This window comes from Brienomyrus brachyistius, chromosome 21 (genome assembly GCF_023856365.1).
Source record: "Brienomyrus brachyistius isolate T26 chromosome 21, BBRACH_0.4, whole genome shotgun sequence".
Classification (NCBI taxonomy): domain Eukaryota; kingdom Metazoa; phylum Chordata; class Actinopteri; order Osteoglossiformes; family Mormyridae; genus Brienomyrus; species Brienomyrus brachyistius.
In genome coordinates, this window is record NC_064553.1 from 6,540,977 (window position 1) to 6,565,664 (window position 24,688).

Below are 24,688 nucleotides of genomic sequence, written 5' to 3' on the forward strand. Positions count from 1 at the left end.
CCAATATCCGTTCTGCTAAATGAATTTATACAGCTCTGGCACTATTCACCAAAGGAAAGTTTCTATTCATTTGCAGGATTCCACACCGTAAAAATTTTTTAATGAAAAATACATGTTGTGTTATACACGTAAAAAAAATCAGTATTGTCCTGCCGTTTAAAATTAATTTTAAAAAAATAACACTGACAAGGGCTGCTGTTCATACACGCCGCGCGCCTGCATGGTCTGTCCAGACCAGCTGCAAGCACCAGAAAGGATGACAAATGCAAATCCGAGCATATGGTCCATCATTTTTGCTCACTCGTCAAATCATCAGACGCTTCTTGAAGGTGTCATTGTTTACTGATACGCTAATTGAAAATTTACTGCGGTGGAAATATGTCAGAGGAGCACTTCAAGTTTGTTGGTTAGACAAACTGGCAGTGATTGGCGTGTTTGCAATAATGCATTTAGGTTCATGCATTAGTACAACTTATTAAACTTTGTTTTGGAGAACTTTTGGCTTCGGTTTTGATACCATGCACCAAATCAGAGGACTTCCGTAGAGTGCGTTTTAACATTGATAACATCCCGGTGTATTTGCCTTACATACTTAAACCAGTAACTTAATTTTTCTAGTTGATATCCGGCATGTCCTTTCCTTATGGCCCATGTGTCATACGTCATATATCAATCCATCCGTACATCCATTTTCTGTAACCAACTTGTCCTATTTAGGGTCCCGATAGGTCCGGAGCATACCTCATATATATTAATATATAATGTTTTTATTATACATACAGAAATCAACGTATTATGCATTAATATATGGAATCACGGAATTAAAATATTAATCTTTATGTTTCATTTTGTGTTTATTGCATTTTAACAACATCTGGTTTGAAAATATACTTTTTAAAAAATATACTTTATACATTTTTTCCCATTACATGTAAGCTATAGTACGAGTTAAATATTTTTATATATAAAATCGCGACATTTCTGATAAAGAGTCTTAATGAGAGCGACGTGACCTAGCTATACGGCATCAAAACCGAAGGACCTGTCAGAAATAATCTCCCAATTATTTTCTTTGGCATGTGCCTAGAAATAGCATAAAAACAGAGTGTAGGTTGCATCCTTGTGCAGAACATCCTCTGGAAACAGTACCAGTGACAGGTTGAGGTTGGCCTGTCTATCACGTGAGCTTAACCTCTCCCATTGGCTGATCCCCCAGTGTGTTGGCTATGAGTCCCGCCTACCAGGGTTACCATCAGACAGAGGCAAACACACACAGCCGATGAGCCAGTCAAGCCACAGCACTGACTCAAGGTAAGAATGGGAAAAGTTTTTGAAGGTTTTTTCTAATGGTTGACCATTGATGACTGCTAACCATTTAGAAGGAGGAGGAATGCCGTTGTATAGGAGTCAGCAGGGAAGAGGATGCCTTAGAATAACCGGCTAGTTATGTGGTTCAGAGGGAGGTCTGTCAGGTTAGCACTGATATTGAGCTCTTTGAAGAGGTGAGGGGAGAAGAAGGGGATGTGTGGATGAGGATGAACGCACAAGGCAGTAAGATATCGGCATGTGCACTTCGCAGAAGTGTGTGGGCTGGTGGGAACATTTCCAAGACTCGAGCCAGATGAAAAGAGAAGCAGGGCTGGCAGATTTCATTGCAGGATTCACACACACACACACACTGCACACACACACACACACTGCACAGGCACTCGCATTGCTTTGTAATGCACCCTTCACCCAACAGCTTGCCGGGAGAGTATCAAAACACCCGGGTCTTCTACACTATGTGACCACGGTCTTGATGTCATGCAACAGATGATCCATCAGAGTACTTCTGTAGAGCGTCCTTTGCGTGAATTTTAACATTGCTGAGGTACCTGGCTGAGTGTCCCACTCAAATCACATCCCAGTAGATCTTCATTGTACTCTGAAAAAAGCACACGGTTGTCCAATTGATTTGGCTCCATCGAATTTGTAACAAAGCCAGTCAATTTGATTCCATAGGCTGCATAGTTAAATAATGTGGTGTTTCCCTATTTGGTCCTGGGGAAACCACAGACAGTCCATGTTTTTTCTCCCTACCAGGAACTGGGAGAGAGCAAAAATGTGGACTGCCTGGCAGGGAGCTCGGAGGGAGCAAAAACATGGGCCGACTGTAGGTTCATTAGGACTAGATTGGGAAACACTTTAATAATGGATTCCAGTTGCAATAAAATGCATTAATGTGACCATTAGGCACCTTTACCTGCTTAGTGGGTATACTGTTCGTTTTGTATATGCTTATTAGGGCCTCAGGTCTTCCTGAAGGAGCTGAATGAAAAATGGAGGTTCAAGTTCTCTGTAGTCCAGTATTCATCAGCCATATCGAGGCGGAAATTGCCAACAATGTCAGTTCGGCGGCTACTTTTTTCCAGTGTTTGTTCTGTTTTGAGGTGACAGTACTAATGACTTACCTGTATAATTGCACTGAGAGAACCGAACTGCTTCTTCTCCTGCAGATAAAAGAAATATTACTCGTTTCCTAGGTTTGATGCAGATCTACCTGGCACACCCTGTGGGTAGGATATGGATAGATTTCACGGACAAAATACCCAGGAATCCTAATGTTTTTGAGCGTTCGTATTCCCCTGTGCTGCAAAACCAATGTATGCCAATCGGAATCGATGGCGCTGACACAAAACCTGCTCGACGATCTCTGTTGGTAACAGTGACTGGGACACAGCATTGACCGCGAAGTAAAATCGTGTGGGCTTATAACCGGCAGCTGATCTAATAGCGAGCGAAGCCAGAGGCTCCTGCGCAGTGCGCCGTGTACAGGGAGGGTTCGGGGGTAACACAGCTCGTTTGGCGATCAAACACATCTCAGTGACATTTGTGCCAATACGTGTTGCGTCCGCTCGACTTCATCCCGCCAGGAGCTGCTCGGTAGATCAATATCTTCGGTAGAAATCAAGCGGAGTGACGGGGAAAAGCGGAACTCTATGCATTACTCGCGACGCGTCGCAATTTGGTTGTACAGGCTGCATGTGGGTTTGATGAAAAAATGTGGGTATTTTGCTGACTTGGAGATGATATCATTTTGGCTACTCTGTTTGAAAGTGCTGGTAGGTAACGGGAAACAAATTGTACCCATGTCTCTCCCTTCTGTGTGAATTGACTGGCGCTGGATTGCTGTTTTTTTGCTTGAGCTTTGAAGGGAAAAATCCGCTACAGCTACCGTTGTGCATGGCTTTGATGTTCTCCTGTCCTATTGACATTTTCAATATCATTGCGATGATTGGTACTGAGGGATTTCCCGACTGTTAATTAGTTTATTCTTTCTGCATTGCTGGACGCTGAAAAACAGTATGCTGCATGCCTGTTTAAGTAGTCGAGGTAAAACTGTGCTGGTCAATACATTTTTACCTTTGGCAGAGATAGACATATATAGAAATCAATCTACCACCAAACAATGTTTACACAATGTTTGAACATATTTGAATAAATAATTGAAATTTTGTTTAATAGGCTAATGAAATGTGTATATAGATATATTTGGTATATTTATATTAGAAAAATGTGTATTTTTCTCTTTTCACGTTAGAATCATCAGTGTTTGCGTTGTAATCGTGTTTTGTAAAAAAATGTTTTTGATTGGAACAGGTCATAGTGCTTGAAATCTTCCATAACTCCTTTGATTCTGTGATATTTTACCGTAATGATTAGACATGACAGTTTGTGCCGTTTTTCCCCTTTCTCTGCTAGCAGAGTTGTTTCAGAGTTTCACAGAGTGGGCATGAGATTTCATTATATTAATTTTTTTTTTTTTGGGGGGGGGCATCAAGAATGTCCCAGAGCAAGAAGGGGACTCAAACCTCAGTATTTTTCGTTGTTATAAATTCATACTGCAAAGTACAGCAGATAATATGCTTACGGAACTCTGCTTATCGCTGTCTTCCCACGGAGTACATTTGTCCAAATTTTAACCTTTGTCTGATTTCTGGTTGGATGCTGAGGACTGGGAGCAAAGCCAAGATTTCCCACAGCAATCGGTGATTCTGCTGGGCAGATCGTTTGCTAGGGCACCAAGATTTCGCCTTCAGTTTAAAAGCAAAGATATTAGAAGGAAACAGAGAATTGCGGTCGCAAAGGGAAAACACACATACGAGATGGGAGAAATAATTTTACTGCCTTGATGAATCTCATGGATATATGGTGTTGTGATATTATTCAAGCAATAACTCAAATAGTGTAAATCACGTTAAGCTTCTATAAAACTGAAATTATCTGTGTTTAAAGATAATACCAGTCATTAAATATGAGCGTGCTTAAAATGTGAACGGCAACATATTTGTCATTTAAAAAAGGTAAAAATGATCGTACCGTATCAGCTTTGTTTATGAAATCACTGGTTCCGGCTTTGTGAATCTCATGACGAAATGTTTGGTTCCAATCCTCAGCACCTCTTTCCCCTGGAAGTACCGTCTTGAAGGGCTGGACCTCACCCACCCCCCTCCTCGGCAGTAAAATTAGGATCCGACAGTCATGCACCACGAGAACAGAGCAGCGCAGGCGTGGGTGACAACATTTAATCCAGAAATCTTACATAACAAGTCCGCTGCTTCTTCAGGGGTTCTCTTCAAACAAGCGCTGAACAGTATTTTCTAATATGTGTAATATGTTTAAACATTGTGTGTGGATATCTATGCCCCTTTTCTTTCCTGTACGACTGTCATTAAGTATCAGGCTGCAACTTAACCACCTCTGTTTTGAAAGAAAAAAATATATGTGCATATGTGTATGCATGAATTTATTTAAGTAATTTAGGTTCAGTTATTTAGGTTATTCGTTTTTGTTGAGTAGTGTTATTTTATTACCCTCCAAGTGTCCTCACGCACACGCACACGCACGAATTCACACCAGTCATCTATTCAGTGGTACAATTGCGAAGTCCTTTAATGGAATCACTGCATCCCTCTGCATGCGTGTTTTCAACTCGTCACCGGCGCTAGCAGCACGTTGGAGCATGCGACAAACGCACGAGTGCACATGCACTGGGGAGGCAGGGAATTATGGTAATTCCGAGACCTCTGCGCCGTGCCCAACCAAATTCCATGGTTTGCTTGAAATGTGTCTCATGGTGAATTTTGGTATCAAAAGATGCCTGCCCACCTGCCGTGTGTGTCACTGTTAAGCTGGAACAAAGAAACAGTTGTCGCTTTGAAGGGTTCATGGTGGAATGTGCGATATCTCGCAGCGATTCGCCTTGCAGAGCAGAGACCTAAGTGTAAATGGCTGTAGATAGGTGCTTTTAACACCTTCTTTGCGGAGAAGTAGGATTTCAGTTGGCGAGCAGATAGGCATCTTTTCACACTTAACAGAGTTGCGTGCAGCAGAGGGCTGGAAAATGACAGGTTGAGCATTTCTGCAGGTTGAAAGCTATGCTTCAGGGGGTTTGTTGGTTAAAACCTGTTTTGTTTTGGTTTTACAGAGAGCCACGACTGGCATGAAAAGGACGAATGGGGGCAAACTGATTGAAGGCTGCAGTCACCCTCAAAACCCAACAGCCGAAGATCAAGAATACTTCTCAGAAGCTGTTACCATAGAGACCAGCCACCTTTCAGGCATGGGCACTGTAACTGACAATAACATGGATTCTATGGTAACAGAGATGGCAGAAAATAATGGCTTACTTGTGGAAGGTGAAAAAGTTGGCATCCAGGCAGACGTAATGCAACCCATTAAGACGGAAGAAAGTGTGGGACCGTCAGAGGGTCCGCCCCGAGACAAAGATGAAATCGCTGTACTTGAGGACTTAGAAAATGGAGATCAGGAGAGTGTGAGAGACATTAGCTGCCACAAGGAGGCTTTGGTCCTCGAGGCAGGACAAGAGGAGTTCAATCGAACAGAGACCATGACATCATCAGTTTCAGACTCCCCCTCAAATACAGGAAGCGTGTGTGAGAACAAATTAACTTGCAAATCACAGAACCAGATCGACCACAACAAAAGGGACTCTCCTTTAACCACGGATGAAAAGGTCAGTTCTGTTCCCACAGAAGAAAGGCACAGTCTTATATACACAGAAAAAATGGACAGTCCTATACCCAAAGAAGAAAAGGAGAGTCCTATAACCAAGGAAGAAAAAGATAGTAATGTTTCAAATGAAAAAAAGGAGAGTCATATACCAAAAGAAAAGGATAGTAATATACCCAGTGAAAAAAATGACAGTCCTATACCCAATGAAAAAAAGGAGAGTCCTATAACCAAGGAAGAAAAAGATAGTAATGTTTCAAATGAAAAAAAGGAGAGTCCTATACCAAAAGAAAAGGATAGTAATATACCCAGTGAAAAAAATGACAGTCCTATACCCAATGAAAAAAAGGAGAGTCTTATACCCAAGGAAGAAAAAGATAGTAATATACCCAGAGAAAAAAATGACAGTCCTATACCCAATGAAAAAAAGGAGAGTCCTATACCCAAGGAAGAAAAGGATAGTAATATAACCAATGAAAAAAAGGAGAGTCTTATACCCAAAGAAGAAAAGGATTGTCCTATACCCAAAGAAGCAAATGATAATCCTATATCCAAAGAAGAAAAATATAAACCTCTACCCAATGAAGAAAAGGAGAGTCCTATAGCTAAAGAAGAAAAGGAGAATCCTATACCTAAAGAAGAAAAAGATAAACCTCTACCCAGTGAAGAAAAGGAGAGTCCTATAGCTAAGAAAGAAAAGGAGAATCCTATACCTAAAGAAGAAAAAGATAAACCTCTACCTAGTGAAGAAAAGGAGAGTCCTATAGCTAAAAAAGAAAAGGAGAATCCTATACCTAAAGAAGAAAAAGATAAACCTCTACCCAGTGAAGAAAAGGAGAGTCCTATAGCTAAAGAAGAAAAGGAGAGTCCTATAGCTAAAGAAGAAAAAGATAGTGCTCTACCCACAGAAGAAAGCAACAATCCTATATCCAAAGTAGAAAGGGATACTCCTATACCTAAAGAAGAAATGAACAGTCCTGTCCTCACAGGAGATGCTGAAGACAATGTGGTTCCAGAAATCAGTCAGAAAGCTGTTGATGGTTGTGAGGGACATGGTGTTACCCAACATAACGCCACCCAGGAGGAGAAAGAAGAGCCTATTTTACAAATGTGCCTCAGGGAGGATAACTTATCAGAAATCTCCAACGAATCTTGTCACAATCTCGACCAAGATGACCTGAGTGACTGCTTGCAGGTTGAAATAGCCATTGTGTCGTCAGACAGTGAATCTGACGACAAATGGCGAGCCATATTTTCGTCCTCAATAAATAAAGAGGAAGAAAATGACGTATACTTGGACAACAGCAAGGACACTAATGCCCAAGAACATTTTGTTCAAGAAGTAGCAAGCGTGGAGGATGCCCTTACAGAACCCGAACAGGAGAATGAAGCTCAGCTCCAAGACAGCGCAAGTATTTTAGAGCAGCCTGAGTCATACTCAGGGTATGACTTAGAGACACAGGAAGATCCCTGCCATTTTTCTACCCAATCTCAAGGCTTATCAAAAATGTCTGAGGACAAGGAACAGGTTGCTCCGAACTTAGTCAAGCACAGAACATACACAATAAACCCTGCAAGATCCAGCACGGACAAAAAGATCCCCAGTGACTACTGTGTAATCCAGGAAACAAAGAGTGAAAATGTCAGCACAGAGCATGTGGATTTCCGAGTTGCTCGCAAACAGTGGCTGAAGATGGAGGAGCAGACGAAGCAGCAAGCTCTCCAACCTACTGTCAAACAGGGATCCTGTCAGGGGGGACACAGCCTCATGTACACTCCAGTGAGGAACATCGAGAAGCCCAAGAAAGACATGGAGCTTGACAGTCTGGCTCTGAGGGAACTCACATTTACCCAATTCAGCCCATGCTCTGAAGATTCGGGTCTGGATGATTCCAGTTACCGCTCCCCTTATGATGAACCTGAGACTCCCATTGAAAGGGAGATCCGCCTAGCCATGGAGCGAGAAGAGAACTTTAGAAGGGAGAGGGGGCTGCCCACCTCACCCTCCGCCAATATTAGACCTGCCACCCTCTTCATGGGGAAGTTCAACAAACCAGAGGAGAGAAGAAAGACCCCAGACCTTCAGGAAGACAGCTGTAGACCACTGAGGTCTCCCAGCATTAAAACACCACCCATCTCCGTCAGCACTTCGTCATCATTAAAGAGTCCCACATATCACGAGATGACAGCCAACAATGTCATCATCCTTGAGCCAGATCCCTGTGGTCCCGGAGCAAAGCATTGCTCTCAGGGGCCACAGAAATCTCCAGGATTGAAGACATTCAGTGAGTGGCCCTCAGACACCACCAACGTCATCATCCTCGAGACGTCCAACCTAATAATACGCAGTGCCTCGGAGTTCTGCCTCAACACGACCTGCCAGGATGCACAAGAGAGTACGTTCTTGAACAATCCCTTCTTCAAACTGCGCTCCCGGAGCTCCCACTCCCTGGTAGACCGAGAAATCAAGATCGTCAAGAAGAGGGAGGAGGAGCTAAAACAACAAAGGGCTCATCTTTATCCAAAGGAGAAATATGACACTGTTCTGGTGTCACCGAACTTAATGGAAAGCATAAACTTTGACAAATCAGGTAGGTCAAGGCACAAAAATTGGTTTTACCGTTCCTGAATTCAATGTGAATTCCAACATAGCACAAGGCATATAAATGTAGGGAATCTTGACAAGTGTTAATAAGGTTCTGTCTTTTGTTCACCAGAATTGCCAGTGAGATGCAAATCGTCTCCTTCGTCACCCCTGAGGGCCGCTCGCAAGATGGACCGCTCCGTTGTGTCCTGTGACCACAAGGTAAAGACTCCAGGTTACAGTTTTTTTTTCGCTCCTTGTGTCAAAATTTAATAGGAGCAGTCAATCAATGGGTAAAATTACTGAAATGAACCTGCATGTGAAGCCAGCCTTTATGGATGAAGCCATCTTCCTTTAGTTCACAGACACCTTTTCTGTGGTGCGCCGCAAGAGTGCCATGGCGATGCGATGGGAGGCAGGGGAGTTTGCCAATCACCAACAAGAGTGAACGCAGGAGACCAATAGCAGCAGAGACGCAGGAGGCCTACAGTTCTGTTCTTTTCTGAATCAGTCACGGTGCTGCGTTTTGTCTTGATATAACCTAGCAACAAGCAATGTGTATCTGTCATGGATACCGTGGTATTATACGAAAGAAACAACAACTAGTGTACAAATGTCACAACCCCCAGTTGCTATATGAATGATGCCCCTATATTTAGAGCACTTGATGTTCAACAGAAATAATTTTACATCATTCCGATTTATAGTCTAGATCGCATATGGAAGATATTTATTGCACTTAATTTTTACAAAAAAAAAAAAAGATTTGTACTTTTTCCAAAAATTTGAATTTATGAATAAGAGGTTCAGAATTGTATGAATTCAAAAACAGGAGACATTTGCTTAAAATTATCTTTACATTTATTCTCTAGGAGAAGCAAGAAAAAGGTAATCATACTTGTTTGGAAGATGGTTAAATATATCCCCTTCATATTTTGACACCCATACGATGAATTATGACCTATACATAATGTGGCACTGAATAACATACTGATGTTCTAATTTATAATGTACAGGTTTGCTCTTTAAACTACTTCTGCCAAAGGTGCCAATCTTGAAAAACAATATTAAAGACTACAATCGTGGAAGATTTGCTATAGATTTTAAAAGTAAACATAATTTTACTATTGTCGAACGTTTAAGCAATCGCTTTCTCAATAATTTTCTAATAATTTTTAATAAGACAAATCTTTATTGGTAAGAGTATTATGAGAATTTACAACACATGGACCTTACAATGTGGGGGAAAAAATGTCAAAAACTGGGTTCCCGTGGTATCCCATAAATAAATAGCTGTTTTGTTTTGGAAATAATGGAAGAACTGTACAAAAAATGGAGTGCTATTTTATATTGCAATTATTTATCTTCAAGGCTAAGAGTTAATTGTTCTATATCGTTAACCGCAGACACAGATAAGAAAATAGCCTCACACTTTGTTTTTTTGCTAGTGTAGTTTTGCATGCGGAAACCTTGATTTTACATAACTGGCACACATGAATGAAGGGCTGTGTTTAGTCGTTTTGATCTCAGCGGGATTTTTAGGGCTGTCCTCTGTGTGCACTTCTGCCTGTACGTCGCATGAAGACTGTGGACGCATTTGGGACGGAAGTTCCGACAGTAGTAATGAACTTACAGGAATTAAAGGAGGTGCCCAGCTGACATGAAATGGCCACGTAGAGGGAAGGACACGGGTCAGTCGAGTAATGAGCGTGCGGGGGCGTTTTGAAAGGGGGGAAAAAAAATACTCTTCTCCAGGTGAGTTTGGTTAAGGTCAGCCAGCAATTTTAATGGATAATCTTCCCCGGCCACAGAAGGCACAAATCAGACATGATAAAGGCTACACCAATGAAAGAAAGCGCTCATGTTTAGATCTTAAATTGACGTCAACTTCATGCCAGGTTTTGAGGTCACCAATGGTTATCAATGCCCTTATTAATATTTGAAGATCCAACCTGTATACAAAAAAAAAATCAGCAATCAAAAATTTCTGGTGCCGAGTCCGTGTTCCTTGAGTGCTGCCTTTGATTTAGCACAAAAATGAAAGATGCTACTGTTCTACGTCATCTTTATGGCTCATGTTAAATTCATTAAATAAATTATGTATCCACGGAGAGAGGTTATTTCGTTGACATATATGGCTACTGTTGAATATGGCTTTTGCAGACAGTTCTGTTCAGTTTGCTCAATGAATGTTTCCCGTTTGCTAGTATAGCTGGCTTGGGTTAATGAGCACAAAATATGTTTTATGTTTAAAAACATAATAATTACTGTCCTTTCAGCTGTCCTTTTTGTGCTCTTGTATTTTCAACCATATAGTGTTATAAACAAAATAAAGACGGATTTAGAAACCTTACAATACAGTGGTCATTCTGTGCTATGGATTAGAAACCCTCTGGTAAAAACAAGAGACCACAGCAAAACTTTTAAGTTTCACTCATTTCGCAATTGATAGGTATGTACAGTATGAGCCTATTTTGGAGATCATTGATATACTTTTTCACTCCAGCCTGCTTCTTCCCTGCTTTTCATTGAAGGGCTTCTTCCTTGCTTTATGGATCTTCAGTCCTGCTTCTAGGAGCCCGATACTAACTTGTCCTAGCAGTGCACTTCACAACCATTTAATATTTCCCATTCCCTTTGAAGGTCACTTCATCAGAGACACTGCCAGATAACTTAACGGTCACCTCTGGCACTGGAAAGTCCCTTCCGCCCTCTACCTGACTGGTTTCTGGCCGTTCCCAGTGTCTCCTGCTTCACCTTGTTCTTGTGTACCGCTGTCTTAGAAACTTTGAGCCTGGAAGTATCCTGCCTCGCAATGTAGCCTTTTGCCAGCAGAACCAGGATTAAACCAAGATTAAACAATGCAGGTTACTTTAAAAATATGGTGTAGTCTCAATTTTTTTCCAGAGCTGTACATGAATTATACATTTTTAAACTATTTTATAACGGTACTGTATTTTGTAATGGCAACAATAATATTCTTGCATATAATTTTAGCCCTTTACAAAATTGTATATTGAAGCATTTCTAACAGACCTAAGATCACTCATATATATTTTTTTACCCGTTTTAAAATACATACATTTATTTATTACGCCTTTGTCCCAAGCAAAAAACACATGATGATTAAAGAATAGGGTCAGCCAGCTGAAGGCTTTGAACAAGAACCCAATGATATGATTTCTCTGGCAGCCATGGGACTTGAACCCACAGCCATCCTGAGAAAGGCACAGATAACTAATCCACTAATTCAGAAAAAGGATAATTCAGACAGAGGTAGGAGGATCATTGCCGAATAGAGGCCTTGGTCACACGCGGCTTATGAGGTATAAAAGGGTGACGATGAAAGCCAGGTTTCCAGCGAGGAAGCCAATCAGAACCAGCTTTTTAAACAGGTTCCCCTATGACAAAAAAAAAGCAACACTTATTCATTTGATCATACTGTACAGGTATTAAATCACATGAATGCAGGTTACAGTAAACCATAAATCAATATATCAAAAGTAATGGAGACACCAATAAAGAGACTGCTTTTTACATACCAGAACCTTCTAAAGGATTATTCTAAATTTCTCTCTCTTTTCCCCATCTAATTTCGGAAACCACTATTCAGGCTAACAGGGGGTCTGGAGCCTATCCCAGAGCCCACGGGTGCAAGGTGGTGAACAACCACACGCCATTCACTCACACGCCATTCACTCACACGCCATTCACTCACACGCCATTCACTCACACGCCATTCACTCACACGCTCACACCTATGGCCAATTTGGTAACTCCAATTAGCCTCAGCATGGGGGGAAACCGGAGTAAACCCCACAACGATGTGGTGGAGAACATGCAAACTCCACACACACGGAGCCAGTGTGGAGACTCGAACCCTAATCCTAGAGGTGTTAGGTGACAGTGCTAACCACCGTGCCACCCTCAATGTCCCTTTTCATAAAATAAAAAAAAAAAAGTTATTTACTTTGCATATAATAGCATAGATTTTCCTTTGGAAACAGTCACAGTTAATAAATGGCTACTAATGTGATGAAGGGGAAATATTTTAGAATGTCTAGATTTGTAGTATAAACCTACAGCTAGAGGGCGCCAAACCAATGCACATTATTTACCATATGGCAACTTCGTTTTTCTGGAAAAACGAAGAAAAGGAGTATTCATGCTTCTGTCGCATCGAGATTTTACCTTAGACTCAGGAGATAATCTGCCTTCGTACATGGATGATTCCTTCCCTGTTTGAGGGAATAAGATTAATTACCAACCAGTTATTATTAAGCTGATTAGCCTCAGTGTGTAAAACACCCTCCTGCCTTTTATATAACAGCTAATTGTTAGAGTCGTTCACCAATCACAGCGGATGAGCATTTTAGAGGTCTTCCTTCACTCATTTCTAAAGGATACATTTTTATTGAATTCCCCCTAAACCTTTAAACTGTGAAATTTTCTTCATAGAGTGTAAGGAGGTAGTGGGAAGCAAGCTGACCGAATTTAATTAGGCCTCTTCTGTGCAGCTCCAGCACCAGGCCAGTGAGGGCGGCCCAGCAGACGACCCCGGCGAGCACGCCGTTGGCACTGGCTGTAGGCAAGAGTAGCGCTTGCTGCTGGACACCGAGGAAGATGGTCGCCACTGAAACAGACCGGCGCCCGCTCAGTTCCAAGCCGAAGCCCAAAGCGACGTCATGTCGCAGTCAGGCTCTCAGCCCCAACAGCATGTGACTCAAGAAGTGTTGCGCAAAACCGCCGCAGAGTCTTGCGTCAGACATTCCCCACATGACACTTTAAGCAACAAGTACTGTAATCTTAGGTATTACAATGTTTGGAAAGGAACCAACTTACCAGCCAATATCTGTGTAGTAATACCTCCACCAAAATGAAGCCAGTTGAATATAAATCGCCTACGGATATCAATGACATAAAAGCGACATTAAAATAATTCCCAAAATACATAAATAGCAACAATAATAGTTCATTATTTTTTAAAAGCTAACCTGGTTTAGCTGCTTTAGTTTAAATAGATTTTATCATCATCAGCTATTACAGGATCACTCAGACCACATTTTTATTGTGTCATACATGAAATATGTTTATCCACTATTCATTCTCAAGCTTATCATGCTCAGGGTTTTAAGGAGGGTCCTGAAGTCTATCACAGGCAGCACCGGTCATGAGACTAGGGGGGTCGACCCCAGGGAATATGGCATTCAAATCTACGGACTCTACAGGCTCCAAGTAGCCTAACTGTGTGTCTTTGGACTCCGGGAGGAATCCCACGTGAGACAGAAAGATCAGACACATTCCACCCATAATCAGGTCACTTGTCACCAGACCCTGGGTCAAGCGGGGTCCAAAAGGTCCCTCTAACCTTTAAATAACCTGAAGGAATAATTTGTCAAATATACATATTTGTGAAAATTTATATAGCATTTGTGAATCACATTACAGAAAACCAGCTTTTATCTTCCCTCGGTTTATGGTTGAAAGCAATTCAAGTCTGATTCTTCCTTCCCCCGAGTACAAGCTAAACCAAATCATTCAGGACCGCAGTGACACCTCAGTTAGGCCCAAAATAATAAATAACATATGATGGCAGGTCACACCAAATGCATTTCCAAAACTGTGATCCCTCCTAACGAATCACGGCACAGCCCTTCCATCAAAAAAAACATCAAGAAACAAAACCCCGTTGCTCTCAAATGACACGCAGTTACCAATTAGACAAGCCTTGTCTGAGAGGAAAGTAGGTGGCAAACCTTCAAAAGGCTTTCGTTATGATTCATTTTAACGACATACAAATTGGAGTGGGGCGTGTTTTAATCGTACCACTTCTAACATAACAAAAATGACAGCACCAGTGGGTATGTGAAAGTCTTTTTCTACTATATAGCTGCTCAGCAAATGCTTTCTTCCAGTTAACATAATAATCTCATAAATGGACAGCTGTTTTATTAATATAATACAGATTAATTAACTGGTGCAAGAGCAGAACACCCAGGGTCCTCTTCCTGGGAGTCCATCCATCCATCCACCAATTTTCTGTAACCGCTTGTCCTATTTAGGGTCACTGGGGGTCCGGGGCCTACCACAGAGCCTAGACACAAGGCCTCCTGGAAGTCAAATTGTTCTACATCTTACAACAGGGTAACCACTAAGCTAACTGCTTGGATCATAGTGGTTCAGCAATAGGTTAAAGTTTAGCATAATTTTATATACCTATCAAACAAAAGCACATCTAAAAACATCGTCTCTGTTAAATTGGGGAAGCACAGGAAATGGGGTAATGAGTTCATCTATTCACGTCAGTCATGTCTAATGTCATACAACTTCTGCCTTCTGTCACGCAGCAAAAACACAGGCAGGTCTGCTCCTCTTCCGATAATTCAGCACCCGTTCTGACTATTTGCGTATTTCCGATCACTTTCGCCGATTGCAAAATCTTTTGTTTTCATCTCTCAGCATAATTTGCCGAACCCGTCGCCTCATAGATTTCCAAACAGGGCCCCTTTTGCAAGGCAAAATGCATTCAAATAAAAAAAAAACTCAAAATATCTTGTATGTAAGCAAAGAACGTCACATTGCTGCAATATTGCATCATTCCGGAAAGCACGGCTTTTAGGGAGACGAGTCAAAGGGGCCGTGTGGGGGGGTAAAGGCCTACCGTGGGGCTGTGGGGTGCGGTCGGCAGGTCGCCCCGACAGGCTGGAGGATGGCAAGGCCCATGACGATGCAGCCCAGGTAGGGGTGCGCCCCCGCGTCCTGCAAGACAGGATCGGTCACATTCCTGGTCAACGTTCATTTGACTGCAGCATGGAAAACACGTCTATTGTGGGAATTTGGCATCATCCATCACCGTGACTAAGCAAAAAAAAGAACATTCATGTTACGTTGAGGATGTGACTAACAATCACGTTATGCATGTGCTCACGATACATACCTCACTCCAGCCTTTTCTGTAGATGAACGGGAGGATAAAACCGATGCAAGACAGCAACACAGTCAGCATCATTAGCCCCCGGTGCATCTGGAGACATGGGGATGAAACGCAAACCCCCCCGTGACCTCAAACGATAAATCAGAGCAATGTGTGGGCTGTACATTTTCATTCTGATGTACTGTACCAACGCACAGATAATTAAAACTGCAGGATGACTGCAAACACAGTACCAAAAAATACACACAACAACAAAATGTGTTCTCTGCATTTAACCAGTGTTGTATAGTAACGAAGTAATAATACTTCACTACTGTACTCAAGTATGTTTTGGGAGTATCTATACTTTTATGTTTTTTTTTTTTATTTTGTCAACTTACACTTTTACTTCACTACATTTCCTAGTTTAACTGCAAATTTTTACTCCGATACATTTCCAGCGCAGAATGTCGTTAATCATTACAAAAATCAAATTAGATTTGGCGTTTTCTCTGGTCGGTTTTAGTTCAGGTGATAACAACAGAAGCTTGCGGAAGCTGACTTGTCATTGTTCTATGAATCACGTGACGTGACTTGCGCACGCATCACTCCACACTCGACCTGTCGGTTATCTGTCGATGTGAGCGCCAAGCAGCCATCCCACAAGCAGGCATGGAGGAAGAAAGAGCAGAAGTAGCATCGGCTACAGATGACTGAGAAGATAAAAAGCACCCCTGGCCATACTTAAACACAATGTTTTCTTACGTGGTGGAAAAGATTCGTCCTATCGGATGAAATGCCTCTTGTGCCTGCCTAACGACATCGAAATTTTGGCGTCTAAAAGCTCCCCGTCCAATCTAAAGAAGCACATCGAGGAAAGCTAGATTAATGGTAAACACCAGTGAATTAACTTCAGTTATCATGATTAGCCTGGATAAAAGCTTGGGGTGAGCTTTGTGTCTGATGTTAGGTGAACGTTTTCTTCTCTTGGTGATGGGCTGGTTAGGGCATTTGAATCACTAATATTAACTTGTACTTTTGAACAATAAACATTGAAATAGTATTTAAGCTGGAAAACAGGATTTTGTGACTGAGATAATGAACCCCATGCTGGTGGTAAGAAGAACAGTGACTTGTGTTTTCAGAAATGGCTTTAAAATACCTTAACATTAACCTGTACTTCTTTTTTAACAATAGCCTACTCCTGTTTAGGTTTTTAAAGCCCTGATTTTGAAGTGTGTGATGGGGGCAAAATTTCTCTTTTCCATGCTTTAAAATGCTGAGTAAACCCTTTAATATTAAAAGTTTAGACAGCGTTCCATTGTTGTTTACATTTACTTGCACTTGTACTTTCATTACTCAAGTACAGCTAGTTATAGATTACTTGTAATACTTAAGTACAGTGAATACTTTTACTCGAGTGGAATTCTAGTTGGTGACTTTTATCAAAGTAAAATTTTGGGAGGGTATCTGTACTTATACTTAAATGTGACTTTCAGGTTCTTCATACAAGACTGCATTTAACTCATATACACCATAGCAGGGGGCAGCTAATTCAGCGCCCAGGGAGCAGTATCTTACTCAGGGTACCTCAAGTGGCACCTTGCTGGTCAGAGATTCAAACCAGTAAATGTTCAACTACAAACACGCTCTCATAACCGTTTGGTCACCACTGCCCCACAGACGGAAAACGTAAAAAGGTAAAAACTTCAGAAATAGTTACAAAACAATACAGTTAATCTAAAGATGTGTTTAAAAAAAATTCTAAAAGAGCCTATGGTGGAACTTCACTAAAAACCTCTGTAACACTTCACTTAAAGCAGTTATTATAATGCATCATAGATACCTTCATAATGCATTATAATGCATTCATAAAGCCTTAAAAACATAGCTATAACACAATATAGCCATGTGTATTATGCATTATGAATGGTCTATGAAGCTCTCATCTATAACGCTCTATAGATACCTTCATAATGTAGTACAAAGCTTCCTTAATGCGAACATAATGTGCGTGATCATAATTGGTGACTGTCGACGGGCCATCGAAGACCCTACCTGGAACCAAACCTTCTGCCCAAACAGGGTGCTACTGGGCCATTCTGCCTTGAAGAACCTCGCAACAATGATCCCAGTGGTCACTGTAGTCAACCAGGCAATGAGCATCAAGGCCCCTAGTAGAGCAGGTACAAGTGATGACTGAACAATGGACAACAAACCATGCTAATCTACTACTTATGTAACCATGAGATTAACAGTAGTATCTAGATGCTTTAAAATACAGTATGCTTTGTATTTTAGCCCTCTGTAAATCATACACAACACAGATTTGAAGATTCTCATCAAAAATTTAAGAATGCCAGGCATGTTGACCAAGATCATGCCCTGTAATCAGTCACACAGGCTGCGTAGACGTACCATGAAACTTCACCAACAGCGACGATCGTGAACCGCTTAAGTTCTCAGGCGATCCAGTGATGGACTTCAGCCCGTTGGAAACAAGGGGTTGGCGATCGTGCTGGTAAATGGCACCTGGGGGCAGGCAATGAGAGCGAGAGAGAGAGAGCTTAAACTGGCAAGAGAGAAGCGGTTGGCGACATGTGCGTGTGTTTATCTCAATGGGCTAATCGAAAATTGCTTGCAATAAAATTGTGGAAATGCAAGCTTCCTGATTTGTTTTGATACAGCGTAATCCTCAAGACAAATAAGTGGAAATTGGGTATATTACATGCTAGGGGGACACTAAAGTCTATAGGTCTTTCATATACTTACATAACACCATAAACCCATGGCGATAATTACTGGATGATCCTACTTCCTGAGGACATTTATGTGACGTCTTGCAGTAAAAGCTATATAACCATGCAACCTCACACCCCATAAACCAGTTAATCCCTGTATCATTGTATGGGAAAAAAACCTACTGTTTGTCCACTTTGCACACAATACCATACCCAGTGTACAGGTAACAGTCTCAGCCAAGAACAACCCATGATTATTTTACAACAAATAAAACTCACTTTCCGGAAACAATTACATGGTAGTTGGAACGGATGTCATATCTTTTCTAGACTGGACTCAACAGAATTCCAAAACTGTCACGTCCACATGTAACGTATCAAAGTACAGGTTAGCATTTATTATGTTCCACCAAAACAATCAGTTACAGGCAGCTATTCCAGTCAAATGCAAACGAGACAAGGCTGCGGGGCTCACCAAGGTCAGCTCTTCCATTTGCTATAAATATGTAGTAGCTCTCATTCAAGTTAAACCTGGTTTGGTCGGCAGGGATGCTAATGTTCCTGAGGAAGCTGCATTGGATAACCCCGTTGGATAACCTCCATGCTGTATTTGACAGCACAGCCTGGAGACAGAGAGGCAGAAGGAAAGCTATGGACAAATAACACATCATGATGGCAAACATTTCAACAGGTCTAGGCCTATAGAGTTACTCAGAAAATACATAAGCCAATAATTATGTGAAAAAAAACCAGAGGTTCACAAACAATAATTATAGGATTTAGGCTGCAAGGACACTCTCAGACTGAGATCATGCTTTCGCCTGCTTTATTTCATGATTTTAGCTTCCATGCTATCAATTTTTTTCTCTCTGTCCTGACACCCCTGATCCAATTTTTAGGAAAACGCTACATCCATGGGGAATCTGTTTCCTACCATAGATGCCGGTTCTGGGTAAGTCCGGCCCGTTGCGTAAGCAGCGCTGATGTCCACAAGGTTCCCGTTCTGGACACACAAGTACACGTCATCGTTCCCCTACAAAAAACAACAAACACAGATTTAGCCAGCGCTGACCTCTAGTCTGGACAGTATGGCCCATAGTATCTTGTGATGGCCGTGTTTTTAATCTTTTCACGTTTTTCCACCATTACCAACTGCTTTTCATCAACCATTCCACAAGGATTTTGCTTTGCCCATGGAACACAGCTACAGGTTACTGGCAGTTACTTGCAAATTACAAACTCAAAAGGTGAGAAACGGCGAAACCCCTCTTTGATCTTCCAGTCTGCATCCACAACTGCTACAGTGCCATGTGAAGATGGTCAGAACACTGCACACCCACCATCCACTGGTCCAAGGACAGGGCGAACGACATGTATCCCTGGGCAGGTCCGCTGAGCTGGAACTGAACAGCCTGACCAATGGATGCGAATGAGAGGTAAAAACACTGTGGGTCGGATTGCGGGTCACAGCCCACTGGGTCCCTTAGGCATGACGTCGTGCTGCCACATCCCGCTGCACTGAACTGAGGGAAAAAAAAGAGAAGGGAAGAAGGATTGGGAGCCATTAAGAGCCAATCGAATGCATGCAATTTAATCAAAAAGTAAGGGAGACTATTCCAAGGTCCATTAATGAAATTATGCAGTGAAGTCTGAGTTACCGGGGCGGGCAGCATGGAGGCGGTAGTGATGGTCATTCCTGGTACTGGTGTTGGTGCTTGAGGACTACCTCCAGTCAGCGATACCACTTGACTTGGGACTTTCACCCAGAACACAGAGTAGCTCTGGACCACTGTGGCGCTTGAAAGAGAGAGATTTAACAAGTTTATCCCTTTCAATTATCGTGGTTAACTCATCCCACCAAACTTCCTAAGAATAAGCTGGTCACCTTCCTGATGACCAGGGCCAAAATTAAAGGGGTAGGGGTCCATAAGTCACTGTTAGGGCCTTATCTACAGTATAAAATGCTGCTGTAATAAGCACACACACACTACTTGGGCCCCTGAGCTATAGCCCAGGTCAACCTGTGCATGGGTCCAGCCTTGCTAATGTCAACAAGAGTCATCACAAACAACAGAACTTGGAAATATGGAAAAAAAATAAAATAAAAAAAGTAATAAAATCTTTGAGTGCTTACAGAAACTGCACAGTTGAGGGCGCAGTCTTTGGGGCGTTCCAAGTAACCTGTATCTGATTCAACCGAGCAGAACTAGTCTGGCTGACAGCAGAGCCCTAAAAATGATTGGTTAAGACTTTGTCATGACATTCCACGTATGCCAATAAACACCACTACAGCAAAATACAACAACATGGTGCCTGGATGTGGAGGTTACTGGGACCGCAACCCTGGCATTTAGCTGATGGGTTTCTACCTGCGTTGACCCACAGTTCAACAGCTGCGACTGAGTAGAACTCAGGAGAGTGAAGGTGCCGACAGGGTTACCGCTGAGCTGTTTTGAGTCACGAGCCTGGATCAGGAAACCCTTAAATGTCGTAGATGAGGAAAGAGTTACTGAAATGAAAAGCACATAACAATTAAATTAAATTAAATGATCTACCTCAATAAAAAATAATTGTATAGGGGGAAATACATTTTAATTAGTCACATAATATACGTGTATGTGTAAGAAAGACTTGAAAAACAATACAGAATACCTTTAATTTTGTCTCCTGGGCTGAACGTAGTCTTATCCACCGTAACCGTGTAGGGGCTGGGCGAAGAACTGGCTACTTGACCATGATTTGGCATCATGCTGGAACAGGCGACTGCCACCTGTCCATTAGGAAAACCTTCAACGCCCACGATGCAGGCAGCCGCAACAAGCAGTAGGGCGCTCTGCATTCCCGCAGACATCTGAAAAGACGGCGCGCAGCCAGTATTAGGCACTATGCAATTGCGCGTAGCAGTATGCAAAAAAGCGCATGTTCACATTAAACAATATACAAAGCACTCTACAGCCGTGCGGGAACCAGAGGCGACAGTTGAGAGCGAGTGTATTTTTTCTGTTAATCTCTCCGAAGCAGATCTCCCTTGCTCTGCCTCCATGATAAGGAACCGAAGGTCTTTTCAAACTTCCAACAGAGATTGGCATTTCGTGGAATATACCTTATTACGTCAGCATTGAACGGATCCAAGGAAACGTCATTTTTTTGCCACGACACACTTTTCATAAAGTAATTATATTCAGGTCCACACCATTTATTTACACATATTACTTACCAATAACACGTATGATATTTCTCTTAACCTGTGGGTTCATGATCAATTGTTTTCTGAAATTTTCTTATTTAAAAAATTGTCCACAATTTTGTCTTTTTACTACAGTCCAGTTTTTCAGATTGTCTAATATATACATGAACGGGTGTCAACTTTATAGGACGGTCTTATTCTCGGCTTAATTTGATTGCGTGACTTTGCGCTTAAAGCCTTTTGGATGATTAAATGAATAAAAAGTATACAAAAGATTAATCGTTTAAGCCATTTAAGACAAATTCATAATTTGACTACGTACACAGCCTCGTGCCCATTGCTTCCGGGATAGGCTCCGGACCCCCCGCGACCCAGTAGGATAAGCGGTTTGGAAAATGGATGGATGGATGGATGGATGGATGGATGGATGGATGGACGGACTACGAACACACACACGCCACCCCTGGCCAGTTCTACCGGCGACAAATTAGTTGAAAAACTCTGATCTTGGAGCAGTACTTGGAGAATTAATCGCGAAGACACACTATCAGTAGGGGTAAAGTTAAATGAATCATAAAGGTTAAACACTACAAGACATACCATTAATGAGCTTATCGGGCGAATCGCAAAGTTTCATTTAATAGTAAAATCCGAGATACTACAGGTTAACAAAGGTCTAGGCAAACTGCCGTTCCGTACAATCATGGGCGTCGTTAGATCCGATCACTCGGGGCTATATCCACGAATGTTTTAGCCCCGATATCAGTTTTCCTTCAAAAAAAGTCAAGCCCTGGGTAAACTTGTCTTAGCCCTTCATTTTTTTAATATCCAGAAACGCCCCTGCTTACAACTATATGTAGTCTTCCATGACTAACCAGTTACAATACGCACGCTACATGAATTCGGGACAGAGAGTGTTTACCAGATACAGTCAGACCACGCAGGTTCACAAAAAAGGGTAATAAACACTCATCATCCTGAATGGAATCCTTTTTGAGGCAGATTAAATGTACCCACCTTGCACGCTCTGCTTCTGATTGTGCCTTGAGGTTGTAACACGTATTTTAATAAAGCAAAGATGACAATTTTTGAACAAGGGGGTGGCCTCTCTGTTTGGATGGGCTTGGTTAGTAGATAAGTATCACTTTATAATCTACCCGTGCCTTCTCCAAGTCTTACAGAATCCTGAGACCAAGAATGAAAAGCATTTATCAGTGTTTTCTGATCTCCTCAGTTAAGTTAAAATGTCATAAAATGACAAGTTCAATATTAATGTTCATATTTTTCCATTTCAATTTCCAAAACACACATAGTAATTAATTAGGCCTGACGATGTTAACATATATTGGCGCGCTAAATGGAGTCAGACAGATACACTATACCCAAACAGCTTTTGGTCATTTCCCCGTAGTCCGGAATTAAGTTAACGTATCCCGTTAATTTTGAACTACAACCGGACCTGTATTTCTTTGCTCTTTTTTTGCTCCGCATTTGGAAACGTTTGTGCATGTGTAGTACAACTGTCATTAGCTAGTTTTATACGTCGCACGGGAGACAAAACATGAATAGACTTGACCCAGCTTGCATTGGTGCTGGCTAACAATAAAGTGAATTCACAGAAAGGAATGCTTTTCCTGTTTTGTTACAACATCTACTGCTGTCTTGTTTGGTAAATACTTCCGCTGATGATTAACAGTAAAGTTTATCCCTTACATATATAGGTCTAAAAATGTTTATACGTGTGGCTTATGTAGCAAAGAGAAAAACAGAAAACATTAAGAATAATAGCGCAGTAAATACTATTCTAATTAATGACAATAACATGAACATCAGATACAACAGAAATAGAGAATATAATACATATATATAATATATTGTGGTAGTCGAGCTGTTAAGATTACATATTTACAGGTCTTAAAGGCAGATGTTAATCAGGCAGCAAAGCTGTTATCGGGGAAAACATATAATATCAGAATTTTCGGGAAGGTAAAATGGAATTACACGAATTCAGTTACGCAACAAGCGTAATCATTCCCATCGCCAGATAAAGTTATAAACTTACTATAAAGAGCAAAGTTTGCATGAACAATATAGAACAACTTAGCGTAGTATAACCAAAAGCGCGAGAACTATAACCGCCACGAGTGATGTCACAGCCAAAATATATAATGTAGTATATAATGACAACAACAGCATTATATTAAACGTAATACTCACTGTCTAATGGGCGCACAAGAACATGTACCCTTAATCCCGCTATAGGCGTACGTCAAATTCACCACTTTCTTCAACACCTTTTCCACAATGACTCAGCATTGATTAAATTTAGGGGGCGGTATCACTCGGATCGGATGTCTTCTATAGGATGGACTCTTACAGGTAATTGCTAGTTTAATAAGGAACTGTCCGGGGAGTTTCCCGCATAATGCGCATGGTCTGTAGAGGGCGCCATTAAATCGAGAAAACAATAATATCTATTATCAAAATTAGATATTCTTTGCATATTGAAGAACATGACACCAGCACAACATAGTAAACTGCCGGTGTTTTCATCCTGTCTTTACACAAGATATAGGGTTCTGTGAGAGATACCAGCCAGCAATCTAACACCAGTCTATGCTTTTAGCTTGGAAAATCACTTTCTAAAGATTACTTGAACCTAATTTGTTCCTGTTTACTTTCATAACATTCACTTCTCTCAGCGCTTTCAATAATTCAAATGTATTTGCAAATGTCAAATACAGATGAATATTTCAAACGTCAGTAAATAAAAATGATCAGGATATGCTTTATTGAATCCAGGAAAACGTTATTCTTTGAATTATTTATAAATATCTTTTTGATTTATATGGCAATGAAAATGCAGTGATCTTAAAATATGCAGATATGATGTTAAAATACTTTATTTCTATGTTGATATATTTTTATTCAATACTAATACTATTTTACACACATAAAAGAAGCTACTTCCGAAATCAGCAATGGATCTTATGCCAATGGACATGACAGAAGAGGATGTGTTCCCGGAAATACATCTATACCAGGCCCAGGGTAAAAACAGCTACGGGTGACTAACGAAACCGCCAATTCTCAGGTGGATAATGACGTAGAAACATCCACAGCACGTTGTTGACGAGTTGACGTTCGATGAATAAAACGTCGAATGTCGGATTTCTACCACAAGAGGGAGACAAATCGATATTTACAGTTCTCCTAATGTTCCTTCTGTCTAGATAATAATAATAATA

The 24,688-nt window shown here is 41.3% G+C and overlaps 2 protein-coding genes across 6 annotated transcripts; one reads left to right on the top strand and one right to left on the bottom strand.

Moving 5' to 3' along the window:
- Positions 1 to 1,254: 1,254 nt before the first annotated feature.
- Positions 1,255 to 10,420, top strand: si:ch211-153l6.6 (cell surface glycoprotein 1). Of its 4 annotated transcripts, none has more exons than XM_048989387.1 (4): positions 1,255 to 1,311; positions 5,471 to 8,606; positions 8,733 to 8,821; positions 8,958 to 10,420. In XM_048989387.1, the coding sequence occupies exons 2-4, from the start codon at positions 5,486 to 5,488 to the stop codon at positions 9,045 to 9,047; spliced, it is 3,300 nt and encodes a 1,099-aa protein (XP_048845344.1). In that variant the 5' UTR covers positions 1,255 to 1,311; positions 5,471 to 5,485; the 3' UTR covers positions 9,048 to 10,420. The 4 variants fall into 4 exon arrangements, with proteins under 4 accessions (XP_048845344.1, XP_048845343.1, XP_048845347.1 ...); XM_048989386.1 differs by lacking the exon at positions 1,255 to 1,311 and adding an exon at positions 2,747 to 3,104; XM_048989390.1 differs by lacking the exon at positions 1,255 to 1,311 and adding an exon at positions 2,747 to 3,045.
- Positions 10,360 to 23,817, bottom strand: LOC125716743 (putative ferric-chelate reductase 1). Of its 2 annotated transcripts, none has more exons than XM_048989391.1 (16): positions 23,658 to 23,817; positions 20,906 to 21,104; positions 20,623 to 20,762; positions 20,388 to 20,482; positions 19,912 to 20,050; positions 19,594 to 19,776; positions 19,188 to 19,286; positions 18,729 to 18,876; positions 17,931 to 18,044; positions 17,571 to 17,686; positions 15,537 to 15,623; positions 15,261 to 15,358; positions 13,442 to 13,500; positions 13,089 to 13,232; positions 12,791 to 12,837; positions 10,360 to 12,000 (listed from the first exon to the last, which is right to left on the bottom strand). In XM_048989391.1, the coding sequence occupies exons 2-16, from the start codon at positions 21,102 to 21,104 to the stop codon at positions 11,908 to 11,910; spliced, it is 1,761 nt and encodes a 586-aa protein (XP_048845348.1). In that variant the 5' UTR covers positions 23,658 to 23,817; the 3' UTR covers positions 10,360 to 11,907. The 2 variants fall into 2 exon arrangements, with proteins under 2 accessions (XP_048845348.1, XP_048845349.1); XM_048989392.1 differs by lacking the exon at positions 23,658 to 23,817 and adding an exon at positions 22,458 to 22,663.
- Positions 23,818 to 24,688: the final 871 nt, after the last annotated feature.

Bases quoted from the DNA above. Each gene is read 5' to 3' on its own strand.
- si:ch211-153l6.6 (XM_048989386.1), top strand. From the start codon at position 2,982: ATGCATTACTCGCGACGCGTCGCAATTTGGTTGTACAGGCTGCATGTG. The intron at 3,105-5,470 runs GTAGGTAACGGG...TTGGTTTTACAG, and splicing joins TACTCTGTTTGAAAGTGCTG to AGAGCCACGACTGGCATGAA. The intron at 8,607-8,732 runs GTAGGTCAAGGC...TTTGTTCACCAG, and splicing joins CATAAACTTTGACAAATCAG to AATTGCCAGTGAGATGCAAA.
- LOC125716743 (XM_048989391.1), bottom strand. From the start codon at position 21,104: ATGTCTGCGGGAATGCAGAGCGCCCTACTGCTTGTTGCGGCTGCCTGC. The intron at 18,877-19,187 runs GTAGGAAACAGA...CTCTGTCTCCAG, and splicing joins ACCCAGAACCGGCATCTATG to GCTGTGCTGTCAAATACAGC. The intron at 12,838-13,088 runs GTCAGCTTGCTT...TCCCTCAAACAG, and splicing joins AAGAGGCCTAATTAAATTCG to GGAAGGAATCATCCATGTAC.